Below are 16624 nucleotides of genomic sequence, written 5' to 3' on the forward strand. Positions count from 1 at the left end.
CTCAGTTCTCACAGCCCTGGAAGCAGCTGTCATGGGTCATGCCCAGATGGGGGTTCTCCTTCTCAGGGAGTCAGGTGACTCACCCAGGATCAGACAGACAGAAGGTAAGAGCACTGCCCAGGACTTCTGGAATTCCATCCAGGACTCGTTCCTCTGTCCTCCCTTGCCCCTCTCCCTACCCATCCTCAGGGTACAGGAGAGGGGGCTAACCCTGTCTGCTTTAACTTCACAGGTGAGCACTTCAATCTGTCTCTGCAGAAGCAGTTCTGAGTCCTCTAGTCCCTAGTGGCCCAGGCCAGCATAGCCTCCTGCAGGAGGAAATCATCACGCCTGGGCCCACTGCAGGCCAGACAGGCTGGCAGGGATTGGTTCAGCTTGGGGAACTCCAGAAGTAGGTCAGTGTGCAAAGGGTTTGATCGGAACCCAGGCGGGCAGAGTTGAAGACTGAGAGGCCAGACCTTGCCCAGCTATGCTGCCACCTCTCTCTCCCTGGAACTCAGAGCCTCCTGGCCCCACCCAGTGGGGACTGGAGTAGACAACCCCACCCCCACCCCCAACCCCACCCCGGAGTTTCTGAGGGCAGACTAGGGAACCAACACTGCTACCCAGCGCCATCTTCTTTCCCAGTGGTGACTGCTCCTTCTGACTTCTTTCCACCAATGTTCTCCCTTCCAAAATAAACCCTCCATCCTGGGCCTCACCCTCCTGCTCACAGACTTTTCAGGAGTCCTCTCCTATCTGTGGCTTTCCCTATGGCTTCCACTCCCATCCCTCCTGTGGTCTGGTATCAGGCTGTCCCCACTATGTCCCAGAAACAGCCTCCACCTAGTAACCTTTTCCCTGACTCCAGTGGACACTCCTCAGCCTTCACAAATTCTCAGCCTCCATCACAGCAGGTACAGCCATTCTTCTGTCTTCCAATCTGGTTTTCCTCCTTCCTCTTTGGGTTGCTCTTTTTTCCAGTTGGTGTCCTTCAGGACCTCCCCCTGGGCTGTCCCACCTACTCCCACCTGTACATTTCAGTCCTTACACTTGACCCTCTCCTGAACTCAAAACTACAGCTCTAGCTATCCTTGAACTCCTGGTGTTCGACAGGAACATTACGCCCAGCTTGTCCCAAACAGAGCAAGCGCTTCACCTTCCCCAGGGCCCCTATTTCAGCAAGCAGATCACGCCTCCCATCTAACTGGAAACTCAGAAACTCTGGAGTGCTCTCCTCATTCAGTGTCACCAGGCCTGTTGTCCTTTGTCCTAAACAACTCTCAGTGTTCATCCTTTCCCTCCATCTCTGCTACCAACTGCCTCAGCCTGGGGACTGTACTCTCTCCCTCTGAATCCTCACTCCCAGCCTGAACTGTCAAACCCCTTTAAAGGCCTCTCACTTGCCTCTGGATAAAATCCAAACTCTTGTAAAATGCCTCTACCTCCCCCACTCTCCAATAGGTCTCTGCAAATCCACCCACTCCTAGATCCAGCCGCTGTAAACCTTCTGTTCTAACACTCCCTCCCTCTCACCTTCCTCAAGACTTCACCTGAGGCTGGCCATGTCAAGAATACTGCCCTTCTCTCATTCCACCCCCCACCAATAGTCACACTCATTTCTCCCCAAGGAAGCCTAACCCCTAACCTGGGTTAGGCCCCTGCTCAGGTTCCCACAATGCCTTGTATTTTTCACATCCAAAAAATGGGTAGTATTTTATTACTTTATATTCAGAGTTGCACACTGAGTGTGAACTGACGACAGACAAGAATTGTGTGTTTTATTCACCACAGTATTTGCAGTACCCAGGATGATGCCTAGGATACAGCAGGTCCTTAATGAATAATAATGAATGAAGAGGTAAAGTCTGGCTGAAAGCCCTTCTTCTAGGGTGGCAGAAGGTGAAGCAGACCTTGCAGCACGTCTGTTCGAGATACTAGGACAGAGACCCATTCACTCTGTCTCTATCCTAGTATCTAGAACACAACGCCCAGTGGCACCCCCCAGACATGGTGGGTGCTTGTCTGACTCCTGGAGAGGGCCGCCATCATCTCTGCGCAGCAGCTCAGCTAAGTGGGGTTGCTAAGTGTGGTCCAGAGTCGCATGGTGGACAAGAGGTCAGCAGTAGCAGCAGAAGGCACCCTACTGTCATCCAGGTGCTCCAAACCTTGACTGGGCAACTGACCGACCTCCCCTTTCTCTGGTACTCGGCCTAGACCAGGCTGCCCTCAGGATTTGCCAGGCCCAGCAAGTCCTCCGCCAGGCTGGTGAGCTCGTTCTCCTCGAGCGCCTCCACCAGGCGCTGCAGCGTGGCGCGGCGGCCCTCGGCCTGCACAAAGCGCCGCAGCAGCTGGAAGGCCTGCTCGTACAGCCCTTCGCGCTCGTATTCATAGGCCAGTGAGTCCAGCGCCGGGTCCCGCAGCGCGCGGCAGCTGCGCTGCAGAGAGCGCCCCACCTTGCGCCACTTGAGGCCCACGGAGCGGGCGAACTTCTGTTGATCCTGCAGGTTCAGCGGCCGGTTCACTGCAGAGAGAGTGGGGAGGGAGTGAGCTCGGGATACCCTTCCATCCCCGCCATGACTACCCCGTCCAGACCTCGCCCCTCCCCAAGCTTCATCCTCCTGAGGATCCTGCCTTTCCCTCTCTCCGGGAGTCTCACCTATGGGCTGACCCTGGAACAAAAAAGTCTGGCCAGGCAGCGGTGGTGGCGGTTTCTCCTCCGGCGGAGAAGGTGCCAGAGACTGCGAGGGGGCTGGAGTGCCTTGCACATCGCTCCCTTGGCCCGCCGCCGAGCCGCACTTCAGATTCCTGAGCGCATCCTCCAACTCGGTGAGTTCCTCATCCCGGAGCCGGTCAGGCTAAAGAGGAGAGTGTGGCGTCGGTGGAGGTCTCCGCAGCGAATTCCCGCCCCACCCTACACTGGCCCCAGCCCGGCCGCACCTTCTGGGCGCATATGCAGTTCAAACAGCGCTCCTCGTCGGTCAGCAAGGCATCCAGCTGCTCGGCGCCAGCGCGCAGCTCCAGTTGCAACGGCACCGAGTTCAGGGCCAGTGCCCGAGCCAGGCACCCTTGCAGCGTGGCTCGCAGCGCCCCCTCGCGGTAGGCGCGGAGGAAGCGGCTGCACGCCAGGCGCCCGCTGAAACGCAGTTGCACTATCAACTGCGGGTCGCTGCGGTGGATCTTGAGCATCTGCAGCACGTCAGGGCTCCCGCCACTCTCTGCGGAGGGGGCCAGTCAGGCGCCATGCGGTCGCCATGCGGGGCCATGCTCCATGAGGCCAGAGAAGGAATGAAGCCTGAGATGAGACGCCTACCCCATCCCCAGACACTTACAGGCGCGGGTATACCCCAGAGCTCCCGGCTGGGAAGCAGAATGATGAGGCAAACAGCAACAACCCAGAATAAAGGGCAGGACCTATCACAGGGATCACCCTGAGACGGAGTGGGTGCCACTCTCGCTGCATCCCTGAAGCCTCAAATGAGGGTTGGCAAAAGGGTCGTGGAAGAGACTGCAGTATAGAAAGGGGCGTTTGCCCGGGGCAGCGAAGACCTGTGGGTAGGCAGCTGGCCATGCAGTGGGCGGGAGGTTTCAGGTCTTCCGCCTCCTAGTACTGCTTCCCCCCTCCCAAGGAGAGGGGCTCTCGCTGTTCTGAGGCTGGGGCCAGATCCCCCAACCTCCTGTGGCCTCTGCCCTGAGATGGGAAAAGTAGGCTGGAAAGGGAGGTACTGGGGAAGGGTCCTGGGCAAGGAGTGCTGCAGTGAGAGAGGAAAAAGAGAGAGAGTGTGTAAGATTAGTAGAAAGCAGTGAGCAAGCAGCCTGAGTTGGGGGGGGGGCGGTGCATGGAGTAGGGGGATATTAGTGCACACATAGGTAGACTACACACAGACACAGGAACACAAGTCTATGCCGAAGGGCACTTATGCGTACCAGAGAAGACTACGTAACCGGGCATCCTCCTGTCATCCCCAAGGAATCTTTTCCTCAAAGCAGTGATTAAGCACAAGCCCATAGAGTTGAAGAGGTAGGGGTGCGTTTCAGTCCCTGGCCCCGCCCACAAAAGCCCCAGGCCGCCGTTTCTTCCCCAAGTACCTGCCCAGCCACACACCTGCCAGGGCAGTCCGGAGAGCCCTGTACATTCCTACTTTCTGCTGCTGGTGAGCGTAGGCATCGGACAAGACCACTTTGTCCAGCGAGGACTCCACAAACAGGTATGCGCTGCCCACCCACTCCTCAAGCCCATTTGGCCCAGCCGCCATCTTGCCTCCTGGGGACAGAATAGGCATTCAGATCACCCCCCGGCCCAGCCCTGGAGACAGCTTTCCAGTCCCACGTGGCCCAGCTGTCCCCAGCCAGCTGGCACACTTGTGAAGGTAAATTCATAGTCCCCTAGGCAGTTCCTTTTGCTTCTGGTCCCAGCTCGGCTAAGAGCCGTAGTCAGGACTGTCCCTCCACTGCCTTCTCTGAGAAAGAGCCCAGGGTCACAGGGGTGAGACAGGAGAGGGACAATGTTGCAGTAAAAGGAAAGAAGTTCTGCTCCCCTCCTCAGGGCAGGGTGTCTCTCTTTTCAAAGCTGACTGGAGACACCCTCCTCCTGGATGGTGTCTACGCCCCACAGCACAAGCAGACTCATGTCCTGGTATGCCTTCAGTTCAAATTTGAGGATCCCTGCAGGAGAAGGCAATGGCAACCCACTCCAGTACTCTTGCCTGGAAACTCCCATGGACAGAGGAGCCTGGTAGGCTGCAGTCCATGGGGTCGCGAAGAGTCTGACACGACTGAGTGACTTCACTTTCACTTTTCATTTTCATGCATTGGAGAAGGAAATGGCAACCCACTCCAGCGTTCTTGCCTGGAGGATCCCAGGGACGGGGGAGCCTGGTGGGCTGCCGTCTCTGGGGTCGCACAGAGTCGGACATGTAACAAGTGATGCAGCGGCGGCAGCAGGGATCCCAGAGCCCCCCACTTAGGTTTCTTCTCAGGCATTCCTGCTGTACCTCCTGGTTTCACTTCAAAGGACACCTGTAGTTTGCACCTGCCTAGATTCTCTACCACAGTCCTGACTGACCTCTGGGGACTTCCCTCTACCCTTTTCTCAATCCACAGGCCTGTTGGAAGGACCAACCTTGCTCCTGACGTCCAGCCTAGCCAATCTGGATCTTCCATTCACCTTCCTGAAATGGTTTGTTCTGGGTTGGGCATAGGATTCCTATTGGACCTATCAGAATCAACCTGCAATTTGGGCTTCCCTGGTGGCTCAGTCAGTAAAGTGTCTGCCTTCAATGCAGGAGACCTGGGTTCAATCCCTGAGTTGGGAAGATCCCCTGGAGAAGGAAATGGCAACCCACTCCAGTATTCATGCCTGGAGAATCCCATGGAAGGAGCCTGGTGGCTAGTCTGTGGACTGTCACACACGACTTAGCAACTAACCCAATAGGAAAGAGGAACAAGTTTCCCTTTCCTATCTTTAAGCTGAGCTAGAAGGAAGGGAAGGTCTCCTTTGCTGTTCTCAGCCTGACTGAAAATGAAACTGGCATAGAAAGCTACAGAGCCAAGAGATGAAGAAGTGTACCCCTAACCACACCATGTCCGTGGCTCTAGGTGCATCTTGGACTTTTCTGTTATGTGAATTAAATCATTCCTTTTTAGTCTCAAGTCTTTTAGTCTCCTGTCTGATGCCATTCAAGTTGTTCTGATACAGGCTCCTTCTCTGTCCAAACACAGTCAGGGCCCTTGGCATTAGCATCTCCTCAATCTATCTTCAACAAAATCCTAGCTCTAGATCAAGGAGCAAAACTCTCAGTCAGGGAGCCATGGCACTGGCCTGAAAGTTGCCTCCCAGCTACAGCACTATGAGCGACAGGTGGAGAACTGCCCTGCCTCTTCCTTCAGACCTTACCCGAGGCAACATTATACCCTCTTCCTAGAAAAATGGGTTCAAGGGAATTCCCTGGTGGTCCGAGTGGTTAGGACTCGGTGCTTTCACTGCCAAGGGCCTGGGTTCAATCCCTGGTCAGGGAACTAAGATCCCTCAAGCTGTGAGGTACAGCTGGCAAATTTAAAAAAATAGTAATAAAGGAAAAGAGAAATGGTGCCCTCCACTTTCACCCAGACCTGGCAGGAAGAATGATACCTGATAACCCTACCCTGAGTTTGAGCACAGGGAACATATCTTTTGACCAGCTCCCCCCATAATCTTTTGGTAGAAAACTTAACTAATACTTGTGTGTTTATCCAAAACAATAGAAATTAACAAAAAAATTAGCATTGTTTATTTGTCTTGGGGAAGGGGGAGATTGGGGTTGTTTTTATTTTCATTTAAATATTCTACTTTATGCAAAATAGAGACATTTCTTTTGTATTAAAAAGGCATATTTGTTTTTCTTAAAAAGCAAAACAAAACAAAAACAGGGTAGATGACAAGTGGGACCAAGAGCAGTAGAGAGACAAGTGGGAAGTCCTGGGGTATTGGCCCAGAGTGGAGAAGTGGGAACCTGGCCCCAAAACATTTTCTCTTTCGCATCTGTTTAGCCCCTTGACTGGAGGGTGCTGACCCCATAGGGTGGGTAAGTAAGGGCAGGACAAGACAGTCCTCTGCCCAACTGGCCAGCCTGCAGGACACTGCAAACCAAGAGGAGGGGGAATCTCTGTCATACTCTCTAGGACTGTAGAAGTCAAACAGCCTGATAACTGTTGAGAAGTGGCAGGGGTGGGGCGGGGTGAGAGGCGGGCCTTGGCTCGCTAAGCCCCCTTGAGAACTGTGTCCCTTCACAGAAGCCCCTCCTCGGGAAGCCCCGCGCCCCACCCACCTGGAGTCCGCCTCTCTACCAGCGGGGCTCGCTGGGGTCCTGGGAACCCTTAGTTGGGCTGAGATCGTAAGGGACACATGGGTACCGACTCAGGAAAATATGCCCCTGCCATCGGTAGCCAGCCGGCGCAGCGCTCCATTAACACTGATAGAAGATGAGATGGTTGGATGGCATCACTGACTCAGTGGACATGAGTTTGAGGAAACTCTGAGAGACGGTGAAGGACAGGGAAGCCTGGCGTGCTACAATCCACGGGGTCGCAAAGAGTTGGACACGACTTAGCGACTGAATAGTAACAGTCCTGAGTAGCTCCGCTTCTGGCCGGCTAGGCGGTGACGACCTGCAGGCGTGGCCTCTCAAGGATTGAAAAGCTGCTAGTCCCAGCATCTACTCAAGCAGAGCCTCTCAGAGCTCTAGAGGGGAGCTCCCCGGCCTCCCACTAGCCCACCCTCCTGCTGGAGTTTCGCGCTTGCTACTGGCTCTAACCGGCAAGGGGTTTCTCTCCAATGTCTGTTCAGAACCAGCACCACCCCGTCCTCTCACCCACAGGGCCCTGCCGCCCCTTGAAAGCCCCTATGGGACAAGGCACTCGCAGGGGTCAGCGTCGGTACCCTCGCTCCAGCCTCCAACGGAAACAGCCCAATAGGCCACCACCACCACCACCTGACCCGAGCAGCCGCGGGTGACAACTGCACCGCGCCCGTGCTCCTGAGCCAGGATCCGCCTCGGCTCCTGCCCGCAACGGAAAGCCCACCCACCCTCTGCACTAACCTGGCCGCCTGGGCCCGGCCTGGATTCCCACGCCCGCCGGCTTCCACTGGACTCGCGCTGCTTCCGGGTGTGCGCGGAGCGCAGGGGCGGCACCCCAGTCCGAGCCGCCCCGTCCGTCCCGGCGTCCCGCCCCCCGGGTTCCCCGCGGTTCCTTCCCGCCACCGTCCTCTGCGGCCAGTACCCAGCCTCTGGGCAAAGCCCACCCGATCCGCTGCGCAGGTAAGACACTGGCGCCTGAGGTCAAACAGCAGGCAGAACTGCCCGCGGCAAGGGACTTCGAGGACTCGCGGTTCTTACGAGGCCGGAGGGCCCTAGGGTGAGAGCCGATCCTCTTCCTCCAGCGGGTAACGGATGGAGCAACGAGGGGGCGTCCCCTTCTGGGTTGGTCGAGCTCCTCTGATTCTACCTGACACTCTGAACTGGGTGCTAAGTTCAAGCGTGGCGGAGGGTATCAGAAACTCCCGGTACTCGAGACACAAATTCCAGCAGGGACAGTTAGCCTAGAAAATAGAAAATTGGCCAGTGGCGTCAAACGTTCTGTACGAAAACCTTTAAGCACCTTAAACTAAAATTGGCAACTTCAAAAAGGACGCACAGTCTCCAACAAAGGCCGCGCTCTGATGTGGGTCTGCGGAATTCCAGTGGAGCCTAAACCGCCTGGGCTGCTCGGGGTTCAGGATCGGAATTTGAATCCAGAGTCCCTCAGGCCCTCACAACCCCAAGATTTTCTCTGCCTCGCTGGCCTCTCATTGGAAGAACCCATGTTGTCTCCCCCAGTGAAGTGGAGGAAGGAGCCTCCCTTCTCCTTGCGTATTCAGCTATGCCCCACCCGCACCTCTGCTTCCTGATTGGCTCCTGCACCCTGCCAATTAAAAGTTTTCCTTAATGTTCCCGCCCTATTAACCCTGCCGTCACTCTCTAGTGACGGGTGGGACTAGGACCCGGTTTCTCAACTTGGGACCTGTGGCATACACCTGCACGTGTTGAAATTCATATTCCTGGGCCCTACTGTTTGAGGAGAGCTTGATTTAGTAGGTGGGGCCATGAAATCTGTAGTGTGAACAAATGTCCAGCGCCCTTTTAGAAGCCATTTCAATGGCCCTTGGTGCTTGGGCTCCATCGTTCCCTAAGTACTCAGGGTCTAAGTTGGGAGGCAAGCAGTTCAGTGATCTCTGTAAGACTAGTCCGGGCTCTCTGGCCGCCGTGATGGTGCTTTAGAGGGAGACTGGGACGAGGGGTTGGGGAAGACGTGGTGGTCTGGAGTCAGGGCCTGGGCAATGGCCCTCCAACTTCCTCAGAGAAGACTGGTTACTAGGAGAAAGATCTGACAGCATCGTCCCAAATCCGGGTATTTGGTTTTATCAACCTGGTGCGTGGATCGTGGTTGAGTTCCTCCTAATAGAATATTATAAAACGTGGATTTGTTCAACAAGTGAGAACATAGTTTAAAGGAAGAATCAGAAATGCTCAGCATCCCAGGCAGATTTAATGGGTCTGAGATCTGTGTACACAGTCCCAGGCTTGGTTTAATAGCTTGGTTACATCTCTGCTGTCACGGTCTTGAAATCCTCGATAATATTTTAAACAGAGAGACCCACATTTTCATTTTGCACTGGGCTCTGCAAATTTATGTAGCGGATCCTGGGCCCCAAGCATTTCTACACATAGGCTCCAGGTGTTCCCCTCAATACTGTGGCCTTCCTGCAGGGGGGCCCCCACCTGGCCATGGCCGAGCCCGGAGAACAGCTGCCGGAGGAGGTGCTGGTGCTCATCTTCCGCCACCTGCCCCTGCCTGACCGCGCTGCTGCAGCGAGGGTCTGCAGAGCTTGGGCTGCCGCTGCCACCTGCAGCGCTGTGTGGCACGACACGAGCATCAGGTGAGCAGGTTCTTCCCCCTCCCACCTTCTCCCAGTCTTGGTAGAGTCAGAGGTTGGGGAGATGCAGTGACTCTTCCTCATATTAAAAAGCGTCATTTCTAACATTGGCCACCTACTGTGTACCAACCATTGTTCTAAGGGCCTTACGTATACCAATCTTTCTAATCCTCACAAACACTTTATGTGATGTACGGGTATTATTATTATCTCCATCGCACAGATAAAATTTGAGGCAGAGAGATTTAACTACTTCCTCACTCTATTGAGAAATGACAGGCAGAACGTGAATGCGGCTGCCCACAGGCCCCGCCCCGCCTCCTGAAAGACCAATGAGAAAGCCCATTTTCTAAAATATCCTGGCTCTCTCTGGCACGGTTTCAACTGGCGGCAGATGCGTCTGAAGGAAGGGATAGGGTTCCCTCCTAGCATACCTAGGAGTGACCAGGCACGGTCGGAACAGGGAGGTGTGTGGGTAGGGGGCAGTAAGTGGGGATGGTAACCGGAACCCAGAGAGAGGGACTTGGCCGGCCATGCCTTTTCTCCACCACTCTACCCCCAAGTTGCGATTGTGAGCTGGAAGGCATGCTGCCGCCGTATCTGTCCGCCTGCCTTGACCACGTTCAGAATCTATGGCTGGAATTTGAGCCGTCGAGAAAGTCGAGTCGCCGGGCGGCCACAGACTTACTGGCTGCACTGGCGGGCCGTACCCCCGGGCTGCGAGGCCTGTGCCTGGAATGCCGCGGAGAAAAGCCGCTCTTCGACGCCGGCCGCGACGTCCTGGACGCGGTGCACGCCCTCTGTGGGGCGGCCGGTGCGCTGCGCCACCTCGACCTGCGGCGCCTGCCCTTCTCACTGGACGACGCGCTGGTGCTGCAGGTGGCACACGGTTGTCCGGAGCTCCGCAGCCTTTTTCTGGATAACAGAACGCTGGTGGGCAGCGTAGGGCCGGGGTCCGTGCTCGAGCTACTAGAGGCCTGTCCCTGCCTGCGCGCCCTTGGCCTGCATCTGGCCAGCCTGTCGCGCACCGCGCTCGAGGCACTGGCGGCGCCAGAGCGCGCGCCTTTCGAGCTCCTCGCCCTGCGGTGCGCGTGTCCGGAAGACGCACGCGCGCCCCCCCTGCCTGATGAAGCCTGGGCCGCGTTGAGCCGCCGCCATCCGGGACTGGAGGTAGAGCTGGAGCTAGAGCCGGTGCTGCCTGCAGAGAGCGTGACGCGCGTCCTGCAGCCGGCCGTACCGGTGGCTGCGCTGCGCCTCAGCCTCTCTGGGGACACCGTAGGCCCAGTGCGCTTCGCGGCGCGCCACTACGCCGCAACATTGCGCGCCCTTGAGGTGCGCGCCGCTGCCTCGGCCGAGCTGGACGCCGCACTGGAGGAGCTGGCAGCTCGCTGCGCGGGCCTGCGTGAGGTGCACTGCTTCTGCGTGGTGCGACCTTCCGTGCTGCACGCCTTCCGCGCGCGCTGCCCGCGCCTGCGCAGCTACACGCTCAAGCTAGCGCGGGAGCCCCATCCCTGGCGGCCCACGCTTGTGGCGTGATGGGACAAACGCTCTTTCCGCTCCCTGCGGACGTGTGTCCTCTGAAATGCTGCGTGGGTTTGCCCAGGGGCGGGCCAGCTGCTCGCCCTCTCCTCTGTTACTCTTGCCTCTTGTCCTTCTCGAGGATTGGAGCCTATGGAGTGGCGTTGGTACCGGTCCAGGGCACCCTGAGCCCACTCGTTGCTTTCAACATCTGCAGACACTCACTGTCCCTGCAGTACACAGATCACCCTTCTCCAATCCCAGTCCTCTGCAAAAGTGTCGCTAGCTCGGCGGCCCCGGCGTGGGGGGGAGGGAGGGCACTGGCTCAAGTGTGCCTCAGGGGGTGTGTGTATTAGTGCCTTCGGAGTGTGAAATAAACAAATCAAGCATTATCTCTGCGTCCTGTGAAAGGCCGGGTCTGCTCTGAACTGACAGAGGCTGGAAGAGGGGTAGGGAGGGTTTGAGACCTCAAGGTCCATTTCTACCGGTGCGGCTGCAGCGGTCAGGGTCGGGGTCCTGGCATCTTCGGAATGACAGCGTCCCAGGTTCCGCGGGAGGGTGTCTGCTTCTCCTCCCCACCCTCGCCCGCTCCTATCTGCCCCTCTACCGCTTGGCTGTGCCCATTGCATTGCTTTCCCAGCCTACATCAGGCTGTGTACGCTCGATTTCTCCCAAAGAACACAAGAGCAAACAGCGGGCCTGAGTAGGGTGCGACTCGAACTCAGGTCTCCCTCCCTCCTGCACCCTGCCCCCACGCACATCCGATCCCATACTGCCCTTTCGGTCCGCTGGTGGTGCGGCCGCGGCCAGAGCCCCGCCCCGCCAGTTCGCACGTGGCCCCCGCCTGACCCGGCGCCGGGAGGCGGAGTAGGGCGGGGCAGGCGGCAAACGCAGCACTTTCCGCGGCTTTGACAAGCCCGCGGCGGCCGGGCCCGAGCGCTTAACGAGGCCGAGACTGCGCCATGCAGGAAGCGCCGGCCGCGCTGCCCACGGAGCCGGGCCCCAGCCCAGTGCCTGCCTTCCTCGGCAAGTTATGGGCGCTGGTGGGCGACCCGGGCACCGACCACCTGATCCGCTGGAGCCCGGTGAGGGCTGGGGCCCCTCGACTTCCTCAGTGGTCCCCGGGAGTCCTCCACGTTAGTGAACGTCCACGCTCATCAACCCCTGCCTGGGACGGGGTTATGGGTCCCTTGATTCAGCCGTCTAGGGTAGGCGACGGCTTGGGCGGGGGTTGTGATATTGGAGATGGAGGTGAGGCGACTTCCTTCGGGCAGAGGAAAGGGTAGGAGCCTTCTGAAGGAGACCCAGCACCCGAAGGATCTTTGAGGTCTTCTAGTTCCCACCCTATCCCATCAGACAGATGGGAAAACAGAGACCAGGAGAAAGGAAGGGCTAGGTCTGATTCTAACTCAGAGTCACAACGCAGGTCTGGGAGCCGTCCGGGTCTGGAACCCAAGTCTGGCTTCTGCACCTCCTCCTACAGAACCGAGTAGGGAGTCTGGGTGGGCTAGGATAGAGGTTCACTGTGGTCGCCCCGGGACAGGCCTCAGGGCTGGTTCCTGCCCGGCCTCGTCCCACGTCCCCATGAATTGCAGCCTCGGTCTCCAGAGTGAGTGCGAGTTTGTGTGCGCGCGCCGGACCACTGGCTTGGCCGTGGGCGGGCACCACTCACTGTGTCGTCTGGTCTCCGCCCGCACCGTGAGTGGGCGGGCGGTGCTCTCCTCAGAGCGGCACCAGCTTCCTCGTGAGCGACCAGAGCCGCTTCGCCAAGGAGGTGCTGCCCCAATACTTCAAGCACAGCAACATGGCAAGCTTCGTGCGGCAACTCAATATGTGTGAGTCCCTAGGGCCTAGTGGGAATAGAGCGTGGGTGACTTGGTTCGCGGGGGCTTAGCAGCTTACGCCCCCGCGCCCCGCTCCCTAGACGGTTTTCGGAAGGTGGTGAGCATCGAGCAGGGTGGCCTGCTGAGACCCGAACGGGATCACGTCGAGTTCCAGCACCCGAGCTTCGTACGCGGCCGAGAGCAACTGCTGGAACGCGTGCGCCGCAAGGTTAGGGGCGGCCAGCAGTGACCAGCGAACCCGGGTGGAAGTGGGACACCTATTCCGTGCGACCCTTACCTGAGAGAGCCTCCCACCTTCAGGTGCCCGCGCTGCGCGGCGACGACGGCCGCTGGCGCCCCGAGGACCTGGGCCGGCTGCTGGGCGAGGTGCAGGCTTTTCGGGGAGTGCAGGAGAGCACCGAGGCGCGGCTGCGGGAACTCAGGCAGTGCGGGGGGAGGGGGCGGAGGAGAATGGGGAGGGAGAAGGGGGGCTCTGGGCGCGAGGACACTTGGCTTCTAGACGGTTCTGGGCAGCTCCTTCCTCTCTTGTACCTCTCTTGTACCTCCAAGACCAGTGGGCCGAGCTGTGGCAGTCTCTTAACTAAGGATGGACGACCATCCGAGTGGGCATGGGCGCGGGCCTGCATTCTGGGGGTGGGGGTGGTGACCCAGCGAACTCTCAGATGCCTCAGCACCCTCCCACGCCTTTTCCCCAGGCAGAACGAGATCCTGTGGAGGGAGGTGGTCACGCTGCGGCAGAGCCACGGTCAACAGCATCGGGTCATCGGCAAGGTGTTCCTCTCCCCCGACCCCACTCCTGAACGTACCCCCCCACAACGCCTAGTCCTGGAAGCCCCCTGGAAGTGTCTTGTTAGAGTGAGGGGCAAGGCCCCAAAGATGAGTTAACCCTTTGTTTCCTTTTCAGCTGATCCAGTGCCTCTTTGGGCCACTTCAGGCTGGGTCTGGCAGCGCAGGAGCTAAGAGGAAGCTGTGAGTGAGAACCCCAGAGACACCCCTACCCCTTCCAGCACCTCCCTGCCAGAGCCCCAGGCGGAACTCCTTCTCCTTCAGAAACCCCTTCACCTGCCTTTCCCCTGCACTACCATCTTCCTCACCCATGGCCATCTCCCCAAAAGCCCCATTCCAGGGCTTCCCCCCTACCCCTAATTCTACCACCAAAACCCTGACTCTGAGACCCCTCACTTCCAGGACCTTAACCCTGTACTTCCACCCCATGATCCCCTTCCCCTTCACCACAAACTATTCTGGGGCCCAAACCAGGTTTCCTCCCTTCCCTCTGCCCCCAAAGGGCCTCCATCTCTGTGGGGGGGAGCCCCTTCTGCCTCCAGCATGTGACTGATGCCCTGGCAACAGGCCTCAGCTCTGCTGACGTGGCTGCTGGGGCCTGTGGGAGGGCGGTGATGCAGGCTGAGGGGCCTGGGAGATGAACCTGCCCAGCCCCCTACCTGTGCTCCTGGCCACCTTGCACAGGTCGCTGATGCTGGATGAGGGGTGCCCAACGCCAGCCAAATTCAACGCCTGCCCCTTACCTGGTGCCCTCCTGCAGGACCCCTACTTTATCCAGTCGGTAGGTTTTTGTTTCTTCTCTCATCTCTCCATAGAGAGCCTGTTCTCTTTCCCCATTCCCCAAAAAGAAGAGATGAAAAAAAAGAAAAGAAATAGAAGAGAAGATGGAGCCTAGCCTCCCTCCCACCAGACCCAGCATGGACCAAGCCTCCCCCCTCAAGCCTTTCTCCTTAGGTCTTGCCCATGTGGTACCAGTCGGGCTCTGAGTCACCCTATGACTTGAGGTGAAGGGCTCAACCTCGTCTTCTACTTACAGCCCCTCCCGGAGACCACGCTGGGCCTCAGCAGCCCTCACAGGGCCAGGGGCCCCATCATCTCCGACCTCCCGGAAGACTCTCCTTCCCCTGAAGGAACCAGGCTTTCCCCCTCCAGTGGTGGCAGGAGGTAAGAGGGACTGGGGCTGCCCTCTGGGGAGCTGTGGGGGGCGGGCCTGGCAGCCCAGATGGCTGTGGGGATAGGGGGAGAGGTCAGCGCCAGGGTCTGGTTGAAGCTTTTCTCTGGTGCAGGGAGAAGGGCCTGGCACTGCTCAAAGAAGAGCCAGCCAGCCCAGGGGGGGAAGGCGAGGCCGGGCTGGCCCTGGCCCCAAACGAGTGTGACTTCTGCGTGACAGCACCCCCACCGCTGCCTGTGGCTGTGGTGCAGGCCATCCTGGAGGGGAAGGGGAGCTTCAGCCCTGAGGGGCCCAGGAATGCCCAACAGCCTGAACCAAGAGGCCCCAGGGAGGTTCCTGACAGGTGAGCAGAAAGCCCATTTGTGATTATAAACCTCATGGGCCACTTTTGCAGCTAGACCAGCACTAGCTAGTCCTGAAACTTCCCAGCTTTGTCTGTCCCAGGGTGGCTGAGGAGGCAGCCATGATCTGACCTGATTTCGCAGAGTTGCTCTAAGGAGCACCAGCTTCAGAGGCCCCTGGAAAGTGGAAACTTCCCAGTGGCAGGGCTGAGGAGTCTGCATTTTAAATGCCACCACTGGGGCGATTGTAAAGTACATGACAGTTTAAGAACCACTGGAACTGATAAGTGCCTGGGTCGGGGCAGGCACACGACCCAAACCTCAGGCCGAAGGTAGGAGGCAGAAGGTGCTTTCCCTGTGCCCTTCTGTGTGTGTGGGTTGGGAAGTCCTCTTCTAGCGCTTTCTAGATATTGTCAGATTTAGATCCTGATGTATCCAGGTTCCTTGGAAACCTAATGCAAGGAGTGGCCAACAGCAGTTCTCTGTGCACAGGGGCCCTCTGGACCTGGAGAAGGGAGGCCGGAGCCCAGACAGTCTGCTGCCTCCAATGCTGCTTCGGGCCCCCCCTGAAAGTGTGGAGCCTGCAGGGCCACTGGATGTGAGTACACGTTCAGTGAGGCAGGGGCACAGGGCTCAGTGGGCTCCAGCTGTTTGGGCACCCTGGGGAGGACACCATTGACCCAGAGCTCCCCCCAGGTGCTGGGCCCCAGCCTCCAAGGGCGGGAATGGACTCTGATGGACTTAGACATGGAGCTGTCCCTGGTAAGATGGGGGTGGGGAGGGTGGTGGGGGTGGGTGTTGAGGGTTGCTCAGCCAAGCCCTTTAGTCCACCACTGTTCTCCCTCAGCCAAAGCCCCAGCTCCCTTCCCCAGCTGCTTCCTGCGGTTCTCTTCTGCAGTTGCAGCCCTTGGTTCCAGAGAAGGGTGAGACTGAGCTGGCAGTTAAGGGGTTAAATTCTCCAGGCCCAGGTAATATATGTGGTGACTCAGGGACCTGGGGGAGACCCCGAGGGGCCTGAGCTATCACGATTGGGTGGGCTGGGCAGTCGGTGTTTTGGAGGAAAATCCCCGGAGCGAGAGGGAGAGGTTGAGAGTGGATGTTTCATCCCAACTGACCAGAGGGCAAGGCGAGTGAAGCTCTCCTTCCCCGAAGAAAGGAGATGCCCGTCTCTCCCTGCTGAGTACAGCCCCGCTTCTCCTAGGAAAGGACTCCACACTCGGGGCACCACTCCTGCTGGACATCCCAGCGTCTTTAGGAGGCCCAGCGCTCAGCCTGCCTGGAGCTTTACCCATTTACAGCAGTCCTGAGAGCCGGGCCTCCTACGTGGGCGCGGGAGGCAACCCCTCCCCCTGAGACACCCTCCGCTCCGAGCCAGCCCTGCTGAGGGGCTGGCCGGCAGTAGCACGCCCCGCTCGGCTTCCTTGAGCCCCCTGGTGGACTCTGAGTGAAGCCCCAGTTACTTGGCAGCCCCTCTCCATTCCCGAGTCCTGCATAAAACCGCATTTTTTCCCCTGTGTTTCTGGTCTCTTTCCTC

The 16624-nt window shown here is 58.3% G+C and overlaps 3 protein-coding genes across 16 annotated transcripts; 2 read left to right on the forward strand and 1 right to left on the reverse strand.

Moving 5' to 3' along the window:
• Positions 1–1730: 1730 nt before the first annotated feature.
• Positions 1731–10902, reverse strand: TRADD (TNFRSF1A associated via death domain). 3 transcript variants are annotated; one of them, XM_069550101.1, is made up of 6 exons: positions 10119–10902; positions 7557–8056; positions 4085–4243; positions 2920–3197; positions 2639–2837; positions 1731–2503 (listed from the first exon to the last, which is right to left on the reverse strand). In XM_069550101.1, the coding sequence occupies exons 3-6, from the start codon at positions 4233–4235 to the stop codon at positions 2193–2195; spliced, it is 939 nt and encodes a 312-aa protein (XP_069406202.1). In that variant the 5' UTR covers positions 4236–4243; positions 7557–8056; positions 10119–10902; the 3' UTR covers positions 1731–2192. The 3 variants fall into 3 exon arrangements, with proteins under 3 accessions (XP_069406202.1, XP_069406201.1, XP_069406200.1); XM_069550100.1 differs by lacking the exon at positions 10119–10902 and adding an exon at positions 8152–8415; XM_069550099.1 differs by lacking the exons at positions 7557–8056; positions 10119–10902 and having other exon boundaries at positions 4085–4336.
• On the forward strand, positions 7635–11340 carry FBXL8 (F-box and leucine rich repeat protein 8). The gene is made up of 3 exons (XM_069550102.1): positions 7635–7775; positions 9264–9433; positions 9994–11340. Exons 2-3 carry the CDS (start codon positions 9282–9284, stop codon positions 10964–10966), a joined length of 1125 nt encoding a protein of 374 aa, XP_069406203.1. The 5' UTR covers positions 7635–7775; positions 9264–9281; the 3' UTR covers positions 10967–11340.
• A 457-nt stretch (positions 11341–11797) lies between these two features.
• HSF4 (heat shock transcription factor 4) lies at positions 11798–16606 on the forward strand. 12 transcript variants are annotated; one of them, XM_069550082.1, is made up of 13 exons: positions 11798–12033; positions 12675–12783; positions 12873–13000; positions 13093–13217; positions 13488–13563; positions 13697–13761; positions 14263–14359; positions 14615–14742; positions 14865–15092; positions 15583–15688; positions 15787–15852; positions 15989–16058; positions 16292–16606. In XM_069550082.1, the coding sequence occupies exons 1-13, from the start codon at positions 11911–11913 to the stop codon at positions 16441–16443; spliced, it is 1473 nt and encodes a 490-aa protein (XP_069406183.1). In that variant the 5' UTR covers positions 11798–11910; the 3' UTR covers positions 16444–16606. The 12 variants fall into 12 exon arrangements, 10 of the variants coding, with proteins under 10 accessions (XP_069406183.1, XP_069406179.1, XP_069406185.1 ...); XM_069550084.1 differs by having other exon boundaries at positions 11807–12033; positions 14339–14359; positions 14969–15092; XM_069550083.1 differs by having other exon boundaries at positions 11813–12033; positions 12652–12783.
• Positions 16607–16624: the final 18 nt, after the last annotated feature.

Source organism: Ovis canadensis, chromosome 14, assembly GCF_042477335.2.
Source record: "Ovis canadensis isolate MfBH-ARS-UI-01 breed Bighorn chromosome 14, ARS-UI_OviCan_v2, whole genome shotgun sequence".
Lineage (NCBI taxonomy): Eukaryota > Metazoa > Chordata > Mammalia > Artiodactyla > Bovidae > Ovis > Ovis canadensis.

What these genes read in the sequence shown, in the direction of transcription:
- TRADD (XM_069550099.1), bottom strand. Translation starts at nt 4,262, where the DNA reads ATGCCTATTCTGTCCCCAGGAGGCAAGATGGCGGCTGGGCCAAATGGG. An exon ending in TCTCCGGACTGCCCTGGCAG is followed by an intron (nt 3,198 to 4,084) that starts GTGTGTGGCTGG and finishes CCCCCTCCGCAG; the next exon opens with AGAGTGGCGGGAGCCCTGAC. An exon ending in GTTCCAGGGTCAGCCCATAG is followed by an intron (nt 2,504 to 2,638) that starts GTGAGACTCCCG and finishes CTCTCTCTGCAG; the next exon opens with TGAACCGGCCGCTGAACCTG.
- FBXL8 (XM_069550102.1), top strand. Translation starts at nt 9,282, where the DNA reads ATGGCCGAGCCCGGAGAACAGCTGCCGGAGGAGGTGCTGGTGCTCATC. An exon ending in TGGCACGACACGAGCATCAG is followed by an intron (nt 9,434 to 9,993) that starts GTGAGCAGGTTC and finishes TCTACCCCCAAG; the next exon opens with TTGCGATTGTGAGCTGGAAG.
- HSF4 (XM_069550076.1), top strand. Translation starts at nt 11,911, where the DNA reads ATGCAGGAAGCGCCGGCCGCGCTGCCCACGGAGCCGGGCCCCAGCCCA. An exon ending in CGTGCGGCAACTCAATATGT is followed by an intron (nt 12,784 to 12,872) that starts GTGAGTCCCTAG and finishes CCCGCTCCCTAG; the next exon opens with ACGGTTTTCGGAAGGTGGTG. An exon ending in TGGAACGCGTGCGCCGCAAG is followed by an intron (nt 13,001 to 13,092) that starts GTTAGGGGCGGC and finishes TCCCACCTTCAG; the next exon opens with GTGCCCGCGCTGCGCGGCGA.